Source organism: Danio aesculapii, chromosome 10, assembly GCF_903798145.1.
Source record: "Danio aesculapii chromosome 10, fDanAes4.1, whole genome shotgun sequence".
In the NCBI taxonomy this organism is placed as follows: domain Eukaryota; kingdom Metazoa; phylum Chordata; class Actinopteri; order Cypriniformes; family Danionidae; genus Danio; species Danio aesculapii.
The window spans coordinates 20,538,419-20,557,234 of record NC_079444.1 but is presented as its reverse complement, the minus strand read 5'-3'; the positions used below and the strand labels follow the sequence as shown (position 1 = coordinate 20,557,234).

General features: G+C 35.7%; 2 protein-coding genes across 5 annotated transcripts in view; both read left to right on the top strand.

Annotated features, from left to right (window-relative positions):
- atp6v0a2a (ATPase H+ transporting V0 subunit a2a) overlaps nucleotides 1–6,326 on the top strand; it is a 40,839-nt gene extending 34,513 nt beyond the window's left edge. For both annotated transcript variants that reach the window (XM_056466984.1, XM_056466983.1), the window contains exons 18-21: nucleotides 508–606; nucleotides 1,694–1,811; nucleotides 1,916–2,087; nucleotides 5,513–6,326. In XM_056466984.1, coding sequence (XP_056322959.1) covers nucleotides 508–606; nucleotides 1,694–1,811; nucleotides 1,916–2,087; nucleotides 5,513–5,615 — 492 coding nt within the window. In that variant the 3' untranslated portion in view covers nucleotides 5,616–6,326. The remainder of the gene's footprint in view (nucleotides 1–507; nucleotides 607–1,693; nucleotides 1,812–1,915; nucleotides 2,088–5,512) is intronic.
- A 365-nt stretch (nucleotides 6,327–6,691) lies between these two features.
- On the top strand, nucleotides 6,692–18,138 carry ewsr1a (EWS RNA-binding protein 1a). 3 transcript variants are annotated; one of them, XM_056466329.1, is made up of 16 exons: nucleotides 6,692–6,736; nucleotides 7,458–7,494; nucleotides 8,770–8,824; nucleotides 8,919–9,057; nucleotides 9,563–9,764; nucleotides 10,231–10,544; nucleotides 10,616–10,805; nucleotides 14,328–14,365; nucleotides 15,004–15,015; nucleotides 15,091–15,206; nucleotides 16,429–16,558; nucleotides 16,635–16,754; nucleotides 16,837–16,978; nucleotides 17,065–17,159; nucleotides 17,239–17,473; nucleotides 17,557–18,138. In XM_056466329.1, the coding sequence occupies exons 1-16, from the start codon at nucleotides 6,721–6,723 to the stop codon at nucleotides 17,594–17,596; spliced, it is 1,881 nt and encodes a 626-aa protein (XP_056322304.1). In that variant the 5' UTR covers nucleotides 6,692–6,720; the 3' UTR covers nucleotides 17,597–18,138. The 3 variants fall into 3 exon arrangements, with proteins under 3 accessions (XP_056322304.1, XP_056322306.1, XP_056322305.1); XM_056466331.1 differs by having other exon boundaries at nucleotides 6,714–6,736; nucleotides 9,650–9,764; XM_056466330.1 differs by having other exon boundaries at nucleotides 6,714–6,736; nucleotides 10,234–10,544.
- Nucleotides 18,139–18,816: the final 678 nt, after the last annotated feature.

Genomic DNA, 18,816 nt, shown 5'->3' with positions numbered 1-18,816 from the left:
AAAATTGCTTAAAGGGGCTAATAATTTTGAGCTTAAAATGGCTTTTAAAAAACCAAAAACTGCTTCTATTCTAACCGAAGTAAAACAAATAAGACTTTCTCCAGAAGAAAAAATATTATTAGACATACTGTGAAAATTTCCTTGCTCTGTTAAACATAATTTGGGAAATATTTAAACAAGAAAAAAAAATCAAAGGGGAGCTAATAATTCTGACTTCAACTGTAAATATATATATATATATATATATATATATATATATATATATATATATATATATATATATATATATATATATATATATATATATATATGTATATATATATATATATATATATATATATATATATATATATACATGTTAAATACTTTTTTGCAGATGCCCTAAATGACAAATGTAGTCTTCAGATGCATATGTATATTAAACAATATTATACTGATACTGTATATTACTGCATGATGGACTGGTTAAAGAGGCAAAGACGCTACATCAGATTTATTTGTGTGCAGGGCTATGAGCGAGTGCGGCGTGTGAGTGAAGAAGATCTGTCACCGTCTGTAGTTCATGATGAAGAGGAAGGACTGAGTGAATCAGGAGGCCCTCAAGAGGTTCAGTCTCACATTCAGTCACCATTAAAACACACTGACTCTTATTACCTAGATTATTTCATATCTGTAGAAGAACCAGAACACTTACTTCTGATGATTAAGTTATTCACCACTTTCACATACAGGTTCTAAAGTGCACGTATTTGAAAATAAACCACTATTGTCTCAGTGTATATGCACATTTGTGAAAATCCCTATTGCTTTGTTAAAGGATGATTTACAATTAATTTTTCTTAAATTATTTGGCGTTTCTAGTCTAAATGTATGTGCAAGTAGGGCTAGCTCTCATATTACGATATAAGTCATCTCATATCCTTATAATGATATATGTCACGATATAGCACCTAAGATAAATTAACCTAATTAACCAATAATTAATTGTAAAAAATATATCTATTTTATAAATATATATCTATATAAATATTGACCACATGTAAAGGACTATTTTTGTACGTTTTAAAATATTTACTCAAATATGTACTAATATAAAATATATTCATATGATTATTGTAGAATGTAGAAATGCAAAATAAATATTTATGGAATATAAAACATCTTGATTAAACTAATGATTACAGATCCAACAAAATAATGATAAATAAAATGCAAAATCTAAACATTGTACTAACAAACATGCACCTTTTTCGGTTCTGCCTTTAATGTAATATTGTGCTCATCCAAATGATGAAAAATTATAACTGTACACAATGTATATTGTGACACCACAAAATAATTGGTAGAACATATTATGAAATTATCAACTTTTTATTTTGTCAATACGATATACAGTATATCATCATATTGCACAGCTCTTCATGCAAGTACTTAACAACCTAAACATTAATGATAGACCAAATTAATGCAAGTGTGTATGCACATAATGGCATCCCCAACTTTTGATCTGGCATGAAAAATGCATTTTTAAACATCTGTGAGCAGGGAATGCTTTGAGAATGTTGTCTGAATTATATATTAAAATATTTTTCATACATTGTCATAATTTTATTAAACCCCAAGTGAACGAGGCCCATTGACTTTACTTATTCATTGAACAAATAACACTAACAGCTTGCTTGTTTATTGGCAGTTCAATTTCGGAGACATCTTTCTGCATCAAGCCATTCACACCATAGAGTACAGTCTGGGCTGTATTTCCAACACAGCCTCCTACTTGCGGCTCTGGGCCCTGAGTCTCGCCCACGCCCGTGAGTGTGTGATTATACATACGAAAAACACATGGAATCGCTGTACCACACATCTTTTTTCTGTATTATCTGTGACTTTATTGTATGTGTTGTGTCTGTGTTAGAGCTGTCAGAGGTGCTGTGGGCGATGGTGATGCGTCTCGGCCTGAGGATCAGCTCCAGACTGGGTGTTATTTTCCTTGTGCCGGTGTTTAGTGTGTTTGCTGTGCTCACCATATCCATTCTGCTGGTAATGGAGGGTTTGTCTGCTTTCCTCCATGCTCTGCGTCTTCACTGGTGAGCACACACACACACACACACACACTCAGATTTGATTAACAGAAAATAACCCTTTGGGCCATATTTTAGCAATCTAAGCACAAAGTCTAAAGCTGCACCCTGGCGCTTGGTCTAACAGGGTTGTGCTTATTCTCTTAAGGAGTTAAGGGTGTGCTTTGAGCATAACATGCATTAAACCATTCAGAGTCTCATCTCTCATTGCCTTTAAGAGTCAGTTGCGTTGCGCTGTGTATCCAAACACACGTCGATTCTTATGCCCCACATGGTGATGCAGACATCTCAAAAACCGACAGGTGGACAAAACTAAACTTGTTTTTATTAAAACAAATATAAATATGCATACAATAAATAATACTGCTAATAATAATAACATGATACAAATGCAAATTGTCATGAATAAACTGAAAATAGCCCCCGACAAGAAAAAGACATGAAAGCAGTGGTTTTTATATTTATATTGAAAATAATAATTTTTGTAACATTTTAATCCTTTAATTTTTTCATATGTAAAGATATTTGTGTATTGCTGTGCATTCTGTCTGTATTAAGCGTTTGGACCTGCATAGACACATAACTAACACGTTCTGCTCTGGACTTTAGACCAGCTTTCAGTTGGTCAGTGGCTTGGTCTATTTTACAGGGTCCGTACGGGTGCTGGAAATCCTGGAAAATGCTTGATTTTTAATATAGTGTTTTAAAGGTTAGAAAAGTGCTTGGATTTTAGACAAAGTGCTTGAACCTGCTTGAATTGGAAATCGCATTGCTTTCATAATTATTCGTTATCTTACGGAGTAGTTGTCCTTTTAGCTTAAAATGCATTTTGCGCATGACGAAAGCCGTTTGACAGGTGGGACGTTTGCCATACAGTTAAAACAGTAGCTTTGTCCTAACCTAAAGTAATATTGACACTAATAAAAAGTATTGATGAAAGCTTACAAACTGTGGTTTCCATATTTGGTGACTGATTTTCGAAACAGTTGACCTAGAAAAAGTTCATTGATTTGCAGCAGGAATATTTTCTGACTCATAGATTTAATTTGTTGCATTAATGTTGAATAGCGCTGGACATTAAATATAACGAATGACTGGTCATGAAAGTTTGGTACTACACCGAAATACAAACTGACTGTAAGCTCATTTCTTGAGATATCAACTTTAGGTAGAAAGAGACCAAACTTAAAAAGATACTTCATCCAATATCTGAACTATTTCTTCTATCATTTTTGTGTGAACTATTTCAATAAATCTATGCTCCAAAGTATTCAACAATTTAAGTTGAGAAATGTCGTATTGTGTTTTTTAAAATAGCACAATGGATTTAAATGTGAAAAAGTACATACAGCAAATATATATGTAATATATTGTGTTTGTTAGGTGCTGAAAAAACATATAAATGCACCTTAAAAGTGCTTGAAAAGTGCTGGAATTTGAAGTTGGAAAAGGTGTAAGAACCCTGATTTTAGTTCCTTAAAATAGCAACGCACCAACAATGTGCCTTAACACTCCTCCTTTTCAGACCAGCACATCCATGAGTCCACAAAGTGGCGCAAATGGATTTACTATTTAAACAATGTGGTCAAAATGTGAAAATTACTGTTGCGCTGGTCTGAAAATAGCAACAAATCACGCCACACTTGCCTTGCATCTTATTGCGCCGAGTGTATGATAAGGCCCTTTACCAAAGACTTTAGAATACACAAGACATGTCACTCATATAGTTTTGAATGGGAAAAAGTGTAACTGTCAATATGGCGAATGAAGCCTGGCCTTCTAGTACAAGAGGCAATCAGCAATCGCTATATGACGAATAAAGCCCACCGTCTAGAACAGAAGCCAATTAGCGATGGCTATAGAATGACAATTCTCAGAGGGAGGGACTTGTACCAGACGTAAGTTTCTGCAGATTTTGTGTGATACGAACATTAAGGAATGAAATTAAAGAGACAATTGTTGTTTAATTTTATTGCTTATTCATAATATAAAATGTAATCGTAAGCTTGGCAAGCACTTTTGGAGAATTTGATGTTTCCCCATTCAAACAGTTTCCCCAAGCATACTGCCCGAGAGGCGTTTCAAAGATGGCCGCCAAGTGAAATAACTTGCCTTAAAGGGACTTTGCCTTTACCCCTTTTTTAAGTCTTAAAATGGAAGTTGAAATAGTCTTTTCTTGCCTATTGTGATGTAGATCTGGGTGAAACCACTGTAAATGTTTCTGTAACGAGATGAAATGTCATTGTATAAGAGAGTGGGAGTTATTTTGATTGAAAATAGTGAGACCACATTTATTTAAAGAGGTAAGTAATTAGGTGCATAAATAATTTCTGCATTACTAAAATGTATTTTGACGTGAATTAATTTTAACAATGAATTTCATTTTCCAGAATTATCTTTTTTAAGGTTTGTTTTTTTGGTTAGCCCCCCAAAAAAGATTATTATTCTTTTTTGAGGGATATTTTTTAAATAGTAGAACATTATAATTATGTTTATCTGATGTTATTCTTACATTGTCCCAATGCTAGGGTAATATTATGGTTAGTAGAATGTCATACCTTAATAATTAATAAACTAAACAAACCATATCTTGTTTTCATTTATTGTCTACTAAAAAATTATTCAAGGACCATCATAATAATTATTATTACCTGATTTTTGTCATTAAGTGAGATTATAAGCATTTGTTTGATTTCTGTTCCCAGATTTGACATTTCTTTCAATCAGTTAAACAAATTATTTTTAATAAGAAATGTACTTTACGGACATTAAAAAATAATACAAATGGATATCAACAACAAGTTAAATACTGTATTATATTCACTTATTTTCATTGAAATCTACAATTTAAATAAACCTAAAAATGTCCTGTAGGGAAAGTTCTGGGAAAGTTATGTTTAAGTTGTAATAATGATAACCTAATTATTAACCAGTTACTGCCCTAAGTCATAAACGTTCTTCTGAAATCCAATGTTTAATTTGAAGGCAACAAACATGTAAAAAGTGCAATGTTCTCTTCTGTTTTGTCCTCATCATAACAATCCAACAGCGTTTTTGTGGCTACCGGAGAGCAAACTAAACTAGCTGCTCTCTGTATAGTTTTGCATTGCCCTTTTGTGTTCACATGGAAGTTTACAGTGCAATACTAGATCGAAAGATAAGAAAAGACCTATACATACGCCTGCCTATAAACATTCCTCTCAGAAAGTGATCTAACGAATGGACAAAAGAGTAGGTGTAAATGAGAACATGTCTCCCTTTTCTATTTTTAATCTGATTGAACAAAATGCATACTAATATCAGGAGTAAGCAGGGCTGAATTTACAATAAAAGGATTTTTTTTTTTACATATTTTATAATGCTAATATTTAGAAACAGTCGCCTGTTTAATCATATTTAGTCCATAATTCTGATTTGACTTTGTTTTGCAGGGTGGAATTTCAGAACAAATTCTACAGTGGAACGGGAGTCAAATTTGCCCCCTTTGACTTCTCATTGTTACCCTCAGTCTTCGAACAGGATGGGTTACTCTGACTGAAACCCACCAGTTTCTAAACAGGACGTCATAGCTTATCGTGACCTGTTGACCTTTGGGCATTGGACAATTACAGCATTTGTGAAGGGAAAAAACAAGCATTTTTGCACTGCCCTGCGTAACGCGGTCACGGTCAGAACAGCAGGCTAAGATGTTATTCGTGCCAGTTCATATCAGATGTTTCTGGTGCTGGATTATCATCTGTGGCTCCATCATCAGCTTTCATTCAAGGAGTGGCAACAAAGTCCTGTTACATTTATCTTAAGAGATATGACTTGTATTTGTAATTGCACCATCATAAGAATTTGCTGTCATATCGATTTTCGAAGTGCCATAACTATTTTTCAATGTACAGTTTTGTAATGCTAACACTGAAATGTACTTTTGCTTGCTTTAGTTAGGTCTTAAACATAGAAGAACATTTGCAGGTAAATTATGGTGTAGGCGATACTGCACTGTGCAATGAACAATGCCAAATAACAAATATAATTTTTAATGTCATATTAAAGTATAATTTTACAGCTTTTAGTGTAAAGCAGTTTTGCAGGATGGCATTTTTGTCTAGAATTAGTTATATGACAATATTCTTATTTCAAATGATACATTTCTGTTTTTCAATACATGTGTTTATGGTTTAAGAAATCAACATATGGATTTATCATTTTGTTTGCAGTTTGTTTTTCATCCACGTTCCTGTAAATTTACATTTGTCTTTCAACCGCTTATAAACAAGATATTATTATAAAAAAATGTGTCGTGACGTGGTCATATAAACCATTTCTTTTATAAATACACACATAATTGTTGTCTTTCTTATGCAGGATTTATTTGAATGGAATCTTTTAAGTAGGTCATTTCAGACTCTCAGGGCGAAACCATTAACACCTATATAAAATTCGCTAAATTAAGATTTGTTTCTTCATTATGCCCTTTATCGAACAGGCTCAATTAACTTTAACGTTCATACATACATATAGCATTTTATACCAAATATTCATGAAATTATAACGTTTGTAATAATTGTCCATCCCTGCTTGATGAAATGGTACCGCCTGATGAATATCATCCACGCATGCGCACTTTCCGCTTCAGAAGGCACACGAAATGGCGTCTGCTGCAGGTAAGATCAATGTGAAATCTTTTGTATTCTTGTGTACCTTGTATATTCAAGATTTTTAGATTAGTAATAAGTATATAATTTATGTCGACGGTTATAGTTAACGTAGATTAAGTTGTGTTTTACAAAACGAGATAATCAGTTAAATGTGTGTCTTATGCCGGTGTGGTTCGAGCCGGTTCGGTTTTACTGCGTGTGGAAATGGGGGAGGGGACGTAAAATGCGGTATTTTAGATTTTGCTCGGTAAATGCTTGCATAAAACAAAACCACACGCATTTCCAATATTTATGTTAAGAACGAGCTATTTATATTTTGTACATTTTTACACGTGTCTGTCTGTTGCTTGGCAACGCCTAGATAAGAGGCGGGCTAACTGCTATTAGCATTCGAGCTCGTAACGTTGTGTTGTATCAAAATAATCCGATTTTACTCTTAATCCTCCAAATGTTAATCACAATAATGAATATGTTTTAACATCTGTTTTACAATTCGATTTAACAGAAGCTCGACTTTTCACGGTCCTGTAATTCATTTGTGTTTGTTCGTTTGCTCATTGAAACCCCTTCCCATATTCCCCAATAACGTTGTTACATAACGTTGCTCCTTTTGATAGTTGTAACGTTATTTTCTCAATTTTTTTATTGAATTTTGACGAGCCAATATAATCAGAGTTGTTCTATGATTGCAGTTCTAATTTTTTAATTATTTTGTTTCTACTTGCAGATTACAACAGTTACGGACAGGCTGGAAGCCAGCAGGGGTACGTGTAATTCATTGTTTCTTGATTATTAAAATAACTTTGATCGATTCAGGGAGTTTTAAAGATTTTTATATTATCTAGTATATATATATATATATATATATATATATATATATATATATATATATATATATATATATATATATATATGTATGTTTCTTGCAATTGCAGCCTTTAAGAAAGATTGATTTAATAATGTTTGAATGAGCATAAACTTAATTATGAGATAATAAATTGATTATAACAACTGCTTAAATATAGTGTTGTGAATATAGAATCCTGGACAAATGCAAACAAAAAATATTCACTTAATTGATTTAAAAAAATACACCCTTAAACCCAGATTGATGATCATTAAAATGTTAGTAAAAAGACAAGCCTGTAGCCAGGGAGGGTTTCGGGTGGTTCGAAAGACCCACCCCTCAATGATATAGCTCCGGACTTTGTCCCATACATGAGCTCATTTGTCCTGTTTTGACTGCTACACCATAATAAATTGTGAAAATAGCCCATCAAAAAGGGCTTTAAGACCAAGCCAAATTCTCTGTTGGCTGTCCAAGTGGTGTGAATTAAGCTAATCAGTTTTGTTCAATGCAAACTATTATTTTTCATAAGTCCAACATCCAGCTGTGCAAGAAAACATACAGTTGGATGTAGCCTAATTGAAGTCATCTTTCGCTAATGTATTATTTTTAAATAGAGAGAACATTTTACAAGTAACTTTTACTCTAAATCTTGGGCTCTTGTTGTTATCCATGAATTTTCAATCAAATGCACTTTTTTTATACAAGGGGGGCTATAACAATCGTGAAGCTCTTTTAATATTATGTTTTAATTTTTGTTATTCAAATAGCCAAATTGTGACTTGAGGAAAATTGAATGTGCTGGCCAATTTATTTGCCTAATAATTTACAATAGGCTACAGTTTTTAATTAAACTTTCACAGATTCCTTTTTTTTTCTAATGATATATGATAAAAACAAATACTAATTCATATTCCTTATCTTTAGGAAATATTTTGGTACATAAAAAAGAATTTTTGTGATGACCATTTGACAAGCTAATCCAGCTAATTAAAGTGCTTAAAAGGCTGTATTTAACCTCATAATTAAGTGGAAAATGAGGCACATAGCTGCAAAAAGGTCCACATTTTGAGAAAAACTACCACCCCTTTCACCAGGCTGGCTACTGGCCTGAAAGATGTGGCAACCCTGAATGTAATTTTGTGTGTGTGTGTGTTTCATATCACTATAATATGTGGAAATTCTTTATCAGGTACAGCTCCTACCCGGCCCAGCCCTCTCAACCGGGATATGGACAGGGCACTCAGGTAGACTCTCATTTTAGACTTTTGTCTTGTATGAAAGAAGCCATTATTCTACATGTTGTATATGACTTGTTGCTTGTGCTTTTATGTTGTTTAGCAGTCGTATGGTCAACAGCAAGGCTATGGTTCATATAGCCAACCAGCTGACTCGACCTACTCTCAGACCAGTGGTTCTTCAAGCAGTTATGGCCAGCAGCCATATGGGTCATCCTATGGACAGCAGCCACCAGCCAGCGGTGGGTTATTTTTACTTTTTCATTTTTATCCTACAGCAAACTACATTGCTCAGCATAAATACGTACACCCCTCACTAATCAATCTTTTAAATTCATATATTTAATAGGAAGCTATACAATATTTTATTTGTGCATATACATTAGATTAGTCAGTACTGAAGCCAAATCTAGAGCTTATCTAACAAAATAACATACGATAACGGTCCAAAAACTAGTAAACCCAAATTTATGTTGTTGAAAAAAAAATCAAGAAAATGAAAAAAAAATTAATAAAGATTTAGTTAAAATTTCTGAGTATGTTTGGTGCCTAAAATATGATTTTACTAAATATATCCGTTTAATAAATCTGTTTTATTTATATGCACCAAAATAAATTGCCTGATAAATTCACTGAGAAATGGATACAAATATTCATTTTCAAAATGGGGTGTACTTATGCTGAGCACTGTATGTTCAATATTCCCAAGCATTTGTTAGCTGAGGCCTTCGTATTTACCCTTTGTAGGTAGTTATAATGCTGCTTCAGCCACACCGCAAGGCTATACACAACCAGTGCAAGGTTATGGAAGCAGCAGCTATGATTCCTCCACAGCTGCTGCCTCGACAACCAGCAACACTCAGACCTCTTATGGTGGGCAGGCCAGCTATGGAACCCAGTCTGCATATCCTGGATATGGACAACAGCCTGCTGCTGCTGCACCTCCTAGGTATTGGTCTAATTCCAGCACTTGGTGCTAAGGTCTTTTTTTCTGGCACTGTTGGGCAAGTGATAAACATTTTTACTTGCCTTCCTTAGAATGTTTTAAAACTAGATATTTCTAGTATTAAAAACATTTAGATATTTCTTCCATATTAAATATAGTGTCAAATTAAACCATAGTAGTTCACATTAGCATAATCTAGATAAAACTTAAATCTTAACATTAATATTGTGTGTATATGTGTGTAGATAGATAGATAGATAGATGCTGTTATCTACACTGTATCATTTGTTTATTACCATAGTTGTTACTATTGCAGATAAAGAATTACCACAACAACATAATTCATTAAACAATTGTTAATACTATTATTAAAAGTATTTTTCAAGAAAATTACTACAAATATCAGTTAATGTATACTACACACATACCAGTGTGCGTTTGATATTCACTAATGCTTTCTTTTTTTTAGCAGTTATAGTTCTGGGAGCCAGCAGCCTGCCGGATATGAGCAGAGCTCATACTCCCAGCAGCCTCAGCAAAACACTTATTCTCAACAGCAGCAGGGAGGATACCAGAGCCAGCAAGGAGGCTACGGACAGCAGAGCTCCTATAGCCAGCAGGGAGGATATCAACAAACTCCTCCCCAGCAGCAGCAGGCTCCGCCTTCCACCTATGCTCCGACTTCTGGATCGTATGGCCAGCCTCCTGCCAGTCAGTATGGACAGCAGGGCAGTACTGGAGGAGGTTATGGCCAATCAGACTATAAACCACCAAACCAGTATGGTAAGTTTGCTGGAGGTGGCTAATCAGAGACTTAAATACAAAAACATCAGTGACACTTGATTCTTTTACAGGTAGTTACAGACCAGACCATCAGAATGGAGGTGGCTACTCTGGCCCTGAATCTGGAGGATATGGGGGCCCTGGAGAGGGCCGAGGCATGGGAGGGGGGGAGAACCGCGGACGCGGCCGGGGTGGGTTTGACCGGGGGATGATGCGAGGAGGTGGTGGCATGAGAGGGGGCATGAGCCGTGGAGGCATGGGGTAAGTGCATTCATACAGTCTCATCTCACTACTTCTCTTTCCCTCAGACAGGAGCTGAAAGAGGCCATATAGGGCTGAGAGTCGCTCTATATAATGAAATTAGAATGTAACTTCATGTTTTGGAGCCAGAGCTTGAATTATATACTGTAGTTTGACATCTCAAACACAGTTTGGACATCAGTCACAAATATTATAGCTTTTTCTTCAAAATTATTTGAAAGTAATCACTATAATTTATTTGTAAAAATTAAGTTTTGAGAAGCTAAATTGACGTAATCCTGAAGTGGTGCTGCTCTCAGCTCTGCCTCATTGTTTCCTAAGGTAAGATGATTGAGAATGTGCTTTGGGAAATAATATAAATTCAATTTGTTATGCAGTTTATTATAATCTGTGTGATTATAAATTACATGGAGTTAAAATTGTAGACTAGGAAGAAGATGATTAAGCATCATGAAGTCACAATTCTAAAGATCTGGGCTCTAAATGGTCTTAAATTTAGTGAGCAATTAAGATTAATCCAAAAGGTGTATTCATTAATAAAAGCGGGTTCCTGTAGATCTATGCAAATAAGATGCTTTCAGTTAGAGATTTAATTCAGTTTACTCAATTAAAATGACTCCTAAGGCCTATTCAAATCAAGGAATACATTATAAGGGGCCATTCACACAATGCATTTTTCCATAGCAATGGGCTACTTTTCCATTGTTTATGTAAATGCACTTGACATGCATGAATGACCATTACTCTTCTTTTGCATTGCCATGCACGAGTGTCATGTTTTTAAGACACTGTTACGATAAGAGTTTCAGCTTTTACATGTAGCTTCATTCAGTGTCAGATCTAAACCATTGAACTGGTCAGAACTACTTGAAGGCAGGGCAAGCTTCTGTTGGCTTGACAGCTGTTTTTTGATGGCAATATACCAAAAGAGGTGCTCATGGTGGCTTTGTCTGCATACCCTAAATTGTTTAACATATTTTCAATCAATTATCACACCTAGTTCTTAAAAAAAAAAAAAAAAGAGAATTCCCTGAGGGGGCTGCATCTCACGTTTTTGACGCAAAAATGCATTCTGTATAAAATGGCCCCTAAGAATAGCCCACACCACATCTGTTGCAAAACTGACATGAGAAACTGCTTAAACATTTAATTAAATAAACTATAAAACTGCAGTGTTCTTAAAATAAATACAGGGTTCCCATGGGCAACACAATTTTAAATGGTCTGTCCTATATGTTGAAAGTTAATTATTTATTTTTTTCCCCCTGAAGTCATGGAATGTCAGGAAGTTTTGTTTCATACCTATTTTTATGATTACTTGGTTGGACAATAACTTTGTCATGCTCATAAACTGACAGTCACTTTAGTCAATTTTAGTCACCAGGTTGTTACTAAAACTTAACATGCCAGGATAATATAAATTAAGATCTTTGACCATAGAAAAGGACCACTTCAAAAAACTACACTGTTTGTATTGACCTTATTCTTCAATGCGGAAGTGTGCGCGTTTTTGCGATTTGTTTTAGAACTTCCAATTCAGTTTTCTATGGGAGAAATGACTAGGAATAATAAACGGCAAAAAACAGTCAAACTACTTACTCTACAAACAAGTGTTTGCATTAGAATACAGACAAAGTAGAATAATATAATAAGAAAATATCAGTTTGCAACACCAAGCTGCAAAACTAGCTGTTTTTAATGTTTAAAAATGAATGGAAGTGAATGAGACCGGAAGTCTCGAGCCAAAATTATTCAAATGGCTGCGCCCGCTCGTACGCGGAGAATAAGGTGAATAGAAAAAGTTTGTAAAAACTTAACTTCAATCAGATATTGAAGGGGAGCACTTCACAGCCAAAATCTGAGCTAAATTATCTATTGTTCTCATAGTAGGTATTAATGCTCTGCAAAAATGATATCCATCCTAAAATAACATTTTAGTGTTGTAATAATTGTAATGTTGATGTATAAGCACATCATCGACCTGTTTTGTTCACTACATTTCATGGAAATTCAGCTTTATTCAAATAAGGGAAATTGGTGTTTGGTTTAAAGCGGGAACCCTGTTAACAAGATGTGATCATGCCTTAAGTGTATATACTATTGTAGTTCAAGTTCACAGTTATTGTTCTTGATAAAGGGCTAAATGAAAATTGGGGATATTTTAAGAAAACAAATGTGTTAAAATGGGTAAAATTCACTAGAATAAACCTTTTACCTACTGAGGTTTTTTAAATGTTGTTTTATAATTCTGGTTTGCATAAAGTGAAGTGTTTTACAGTCAAATATTGGTTCCCAAAGACTTTCAATGCTCCCAAAAGCAGGACACTAATGCAAAACAAAAATGAAAGTGAATGCAGTGATGTTTAACTTAAAAAATATTTTTTTTTATTTTTTTTTTTTACTACAATCATTTTTCTAGAGCATGTCCCCATTCCTCTGTGCTTTTAAATAACAATAAAAATGTTTAAATTATTTGATGCATTGGTAAATTTACATTGACGTAAACTTAAATACCATTTTAGTTTTTAAAATACACTTGAAAAGACACTGCATTCATTTTCCCTATTAAACTAAGGGTATGTTTTCTTTGTTACACATTTGGATTGCAATTGTCTTGTGCATTTTGAAACTTTTTCTTTAACATGCTTTGTCGCATTTATACGCTACAGGTAACAGTGAGAGCCATGTAAACACATCAATACTTTTACAGTACCGCTACTCAGTTCTGAGTCTGGGCCGGCAGCCTTTTGAAATGGGGACTTAAAGTTGGTCGTGACAAGAGGTGTTCCAAATGAGTTTTTCCAACAGGAACGAGAGTCATGTTTTGCAACCAAAGAAAAGTTGTAATAATTATCTGAACATACAAGTTTACTACTTATACAAATATGTTTTGATAGCCCTTTTGTGTTGTATAATTTCTTTAATCAGAAACATTTCTGTAAAGAGAAAAATGGTGTTACAGTTTATCTGCTTCTTTTATTTAACTAAAATGCATGTACAAGATTTATGTAAGCAGATTGTTTCAGATGCATCCATACACAAGCTACCTCTAGACTAGTTGGTGCATTTGCCACCAACAAATATATGAATCCATGAAGGAAGGTTCTCTGGCCGTTAGCTGGTATTTTAAATACTCAATCTCTTTTGGTGTCATGTAAAGATGGTAGCAAGGCTGCATCTGAAACAATTACCTCTCAATGTCAGTGTACACATTTCTGGGGTTTTCCACCTACAATGGTAATAAAGATCATCCCTTACTTGTGCTTCATACAACCCCAATACTGTTCAGCCACTAATGTCTTTAAATTGTAAATCAATGAGATCAGGCTGAGGGCAGAGACATTGTAATGCTACAGCACCCTAACAAAGTGTTATTTTTAGAAATCTTGTTTTTATATGAGGGAAACTTGTTGAAGGTTAAGAGTCAGTTAGAATTGTGCAAATACCCCATTACCCCTTTTGTGGTACCGAAGTGGCTGTTTTAAGGGATATCGCCTTCATATCTTCGCTTATTCCCCCCAGCATCGCTGGAGACAGAGGTGGCTTCAGTAAGCCTGGTGGTAAGTTTAATTAGAATCACAAGACTATACACTAGAATTCACCACCTTTTATTGGTGTTTTTCCAAAGGGAAAATAAAAATAATGCCTTGCAAAACAATACACTGCCGGCTAGAATTTTAAGTGTTTTCAACATTTTGTCATTGGTTGTATAGGAATGGTTCAGTCCTATTTTTATTGGTTAAAAATCCTGATTGTGGACTCCAGTCAAAGGTTACTTTGCTCTCATATTTAGGATTTAATGGTAATTGGCAGACCCAGCCATGTAGATGATTTACTGTTTCACTGTTTACTACATTTTTCAGTTTCATATGATATCAGGTATGGAGTCCAATTTGGGTCCTTGGTTTTTCAAGGGTTTGTTTTTTCCATAAATATATCATTCTACTTTAAGGCACACTGGAGTTAAAAACTAATTAGCTTTTAATAATTCTCATCTTAATACTTTAAAAATCAAACTATTTATGGGTCAATAAGCACAAGGGTATTTTGACTTAAGTCTTTGAATGCTCAGAGCAAGTGTACCGGGGCAGAAATGCTAGCATAATGTTGTCAGGTGCTTGAAGCTCTGCTTGTAAACTAACTTGTTTCTGCTTTTTCTTTTTCTCCTGGTGTCCTACTTGATGAAAATCTGAAACAGATGGTGAAATGGGTAGGTTTACACTTTTGTTTTTTGACACTGTTCATTTTTATACATTTCTTTATCATAACTCTGTTTTCTCCTCAGGAGCCCCAGAGGAGCAAGATGACTCTGAAAACAGCACTATCTACATCACTGGACTGACTGAGAACGCTACGTTGGAGGAAGTCGCTGACTTTTTCAAGCACAGCGGCATCATTAGGGTACTTTTTTTTTTTTTCCTTCTCCCTGAAAAAGCCCTGACACAGAGCTGGCGGTTGGGCCTTTGAGTGTAGTTAATCTTAAGCTAGACTGTTTAGCGGACTGTATGTGTTGAATGCTGTCAGTGAGAACTGTTTGGCTGTTACGTTTAGTGAAAGAGTCAATAAGTAATAATGCATGAGGTGACAACACAGTCTGCTTTTACTGCCACTAGTTTTTTGACTTGGTGTTGGGGCCAGATGCCATGGAAAGGCTTGTGATCCTGGACCAAAAGTCAATTGCATGGGTATATTTTTTTGCAGTGGGCAAAAATATGTTATGGGGCAAAATGATTTATTTTTCTTTTATGCCAAATATTGTTCGAATGTTAACAACCGTGTTCCATGAAAATATATCATACTTAATTTTTGATGCGTAATAGGCATCGCAGAGAAGTTCAATGTGACACCTTTTGGGCTTTAACACATCAAGCTGATGGTCAGCCATTGGGCTGCATAGGGCTGTCAGTGAGCATATTTCAGGCTAGATTGTTTGTAGTGTTTCACATGTCACCTTTTATTGGACTTACATTGGCAGTTCACCTGCTTCATTATGTAGAATCGACATCGGTAAAAGAGCGATTTAATTTGCTGTTCAGCTGTGAATCAGCACCAGAACAAAAACTGAAGTGAGGAAATCAAGAGGGAACCTAAAGAATTTGGCTGTCATTTAAATAAAAAATTATATATATATAAATATATTTAAAAAAATTGTTCTTCCCCAAATTATATCGGTTATCCATATTTGTACAAGCAAGTCCCTCTGTGGTGAGTGAGAAGTACTGTGAAAATGGTACTTAATAGCTGATTTGTTTATGGTTATGTGTGCAGCACTAGTTTGAGTTTCCTTTTGTGGAATCACAATACAGACACCAAGGAAAGATACATCCTCATGCATGGATCTTTTAGATTCAGTCAGCCATCATTTCTTGGGTGTGTTCATATGCAGATTTTTGGTTCAGACAGGACTAGATGCAGCTTGCTGTTCAGATTTTAAATGTGATTTTTCAGTATTTGAATTTGGATTTCAGATTATTAAATAACTTTAAAAAATCTCCAAAATATCTAGGTCTAGGGACACATTTGTTACCATTGGTCTCAGAGTAAAACAAATAACGGTCCTTTATTGACCATTGATTTCTTGTTGCTTGTGACTGAATGGTGTTATTTATTTTTTGTATTTTAGATCAACAAACGAACAGGCCTGCCTGCAGTCAACATATACACCGATAAAGATACTGGCAAACCTAAAGGCGATGCCACCTTATCCTACGAGGAGCCTCCATCTGCTAAAGCAGCAGTCGAGTGGTTTGATGGTGCGTTGATCTGAACCATTATCAGTCCTCAGTGGCTTTTCCACATGAGTCCTCAACATGAATGTTTGCTCTTTAGGAAAAGATTTCCAGGGTAAGAAGCTGAAGGTGTCCATGGCCAGACGTAAGCCAATGATGGGCATGATGCGCGGGGGGATGCCAATGAGAGGAGACCGCGGTGGCATGATGGGACGAGGAGGTACTCTGCTGCATTCATGTTTCAGAAGCAACAGAAAGTTTAATTTCTAAACAGTTTCAATATAAATGGTCTCTTTCTCCAGGAATGATGGGTCGTGGTGGAATGGGCAGAGGTGGTGATCGCGGAGGGTTTATGCCACGTGGGGGTCCCAGGGGAATGGGGCGTGGAGGACCTACTGGAGGAAACATGCAGCAGAGGGCAGGAGACTGGCAGTGTCCAAATGCGTATGTATTTCACTAGTGATGTTTGATCAGTGTACATTTAATTGCCGAGAGCCCGTTCAATGAGGATTTACTTTATTTTTTTGTAGTGGATGTGGAAACCAAAACTTTGCCTGGAGAATGGAGTGTAATCAGTGCAAGGCACCCAAACCTGAAGGCTTCGGACCTCCCCCCTTCCCTCCAGGTTACTTTTTATATACATGTTTTAGAGGCGATTTAAAATATTTGCATTGCTAATATTTAATGACTCCTGTGTGATTCAGGTGGTGACCGCGGTCGTGGTGGTCCTGGTGGAATGCGTGGTGGTCGTGGTATGGACCGCGGAGGACCAGGGGGACCAGGAGGCTTCCGTGGGGGTAGAGGTGTGGACCGCGGAGGCTTCAGAGGACGTGGCATGGACAGAGGTGGCTTTGGAGGAAGGGGTCGTGGAGGACCTCCAATGGATGACATGGGCCGAAGGGGACGAGGAATGGGACCACCAGGCAAAATGGATATGAAGTGAGTATTTAGCTTGTGCCTTTGGTAATGTTGAAGCCATGAAATAACATATTAAATCTTCTTTTTTTTTTTTTTTTTTGCAGGGGAGATCACCGCCAGGATCGTAGGGAGAGGCCGTATTAATTGATGCCTCGCTAGTCAATGCGTTCTTCCTGCCCCCAAAGTTAATTTCTCACATGGTTTTAAAGTTGCAATTCCATATTTATGAGTAGTTGGTATGGAACTCGTTAATGCTTTGCCGTCAGTTATCAGTGAAGGTTATATTTTATTTTTTTAAGTTTTGTGTTTTGTCCTCGCTTTCCTGGTCAAGAAGTGTCCGTGAAACCAGGTGCACATGTAAATGCAGGGTGTTTGGTGTGCCATTTGGATTTGTCAGAAATGTATTTGTGGAAATGTGAGGTTCTTTTATAAGTTCCCAATAACCCTCATGTTTTGCTTTACTCTGCTTTCATGTGTGGAAATGTTGAATAAACATACCATGAAAACCATTTTGTTTTGAGTACATGGCTGTATGAAGTACTTATGCCATGTATTTGTTTTCATCATATACTGTCATTGCTTTACTCGAACCGTGTGACTGAATAATGTACATAACTGATGTGTTTCGGCCCCCTGTGTCATTTCACAGTGTTAAGAGTCAAGCTCAAATAAATTTCTGAACAAAAGCTTTGTGGCTGTGTTTGAGATTCTAAAGTCAAGTTATTCAATCACTAACGTGGCTACACGTATCTTATGGAGCTATAAAGCAACTTCTTAACATTAGTGAAAGCCTGTTGAACCAAATATGAATTTAGGGTTGGTTACATATTTTAATTTCAATTGATTAACGTTAACTCCAAAATGCAACAATCCTGATGGTTATGAAGGATAATTCTGTGCCAGGATCCTGTGCTGAGATTAGTAAATAATATTGAAATAAAAAGATGGGAACATCCTGGGAATAATAATGTTCTGCAAACCAAAAAACTACAAAGGTGTTAACTTTAACTGAACGGTTTAGTCCAGGGGTGCCCCAACTCAGTCCTGGAGGGCCAGTGTCCTGTAGATTTTAGCTTCAAACTTACCTCAACATACCTGAAGTGATGCTTCTAGTAAGAGCTTGATTGGTTAGCCCATATGTGTCTGATTGGGGTTGGAATTAAACTTTGCAGGCCCTCCAGAACCGAGTTTGGGCACTGATGGTTTAGTCATTGTGACAAACTCTGAAGAGAAGTGTTCTTATTGTGGCCTTATTGGGAAAATGGCTTCCATATAAACAAAGGCTTAATTCGACCTTGCTTAAGACGAAAGTGAATACTACTGAATAACAACTACATATTTTCTTCACAATGTGCTCTTAAATG

What these genes read in the sequence shown, in the direction of transcription:
- ewsr1a (XM_056466329.1), top strand. An exon ending in CAGGCTGGAAGCCAGCAGGG is followed by an intron (nt 7,495 to 8,769) that starts GTACGTGTAATT and finishes ATTCTTTATCAG; the next exon opens with GTACAGCTCCTACCCGGCCC. An exon ending in AGCACAGCGGCATCATTAGG is followed by an intron (nt 15,207 to 16,428) that starts GTACTTTTTTTT and finishes TTTGTATTTTAG; the next exon opens with ATCAACAAACGAACAGGCCT.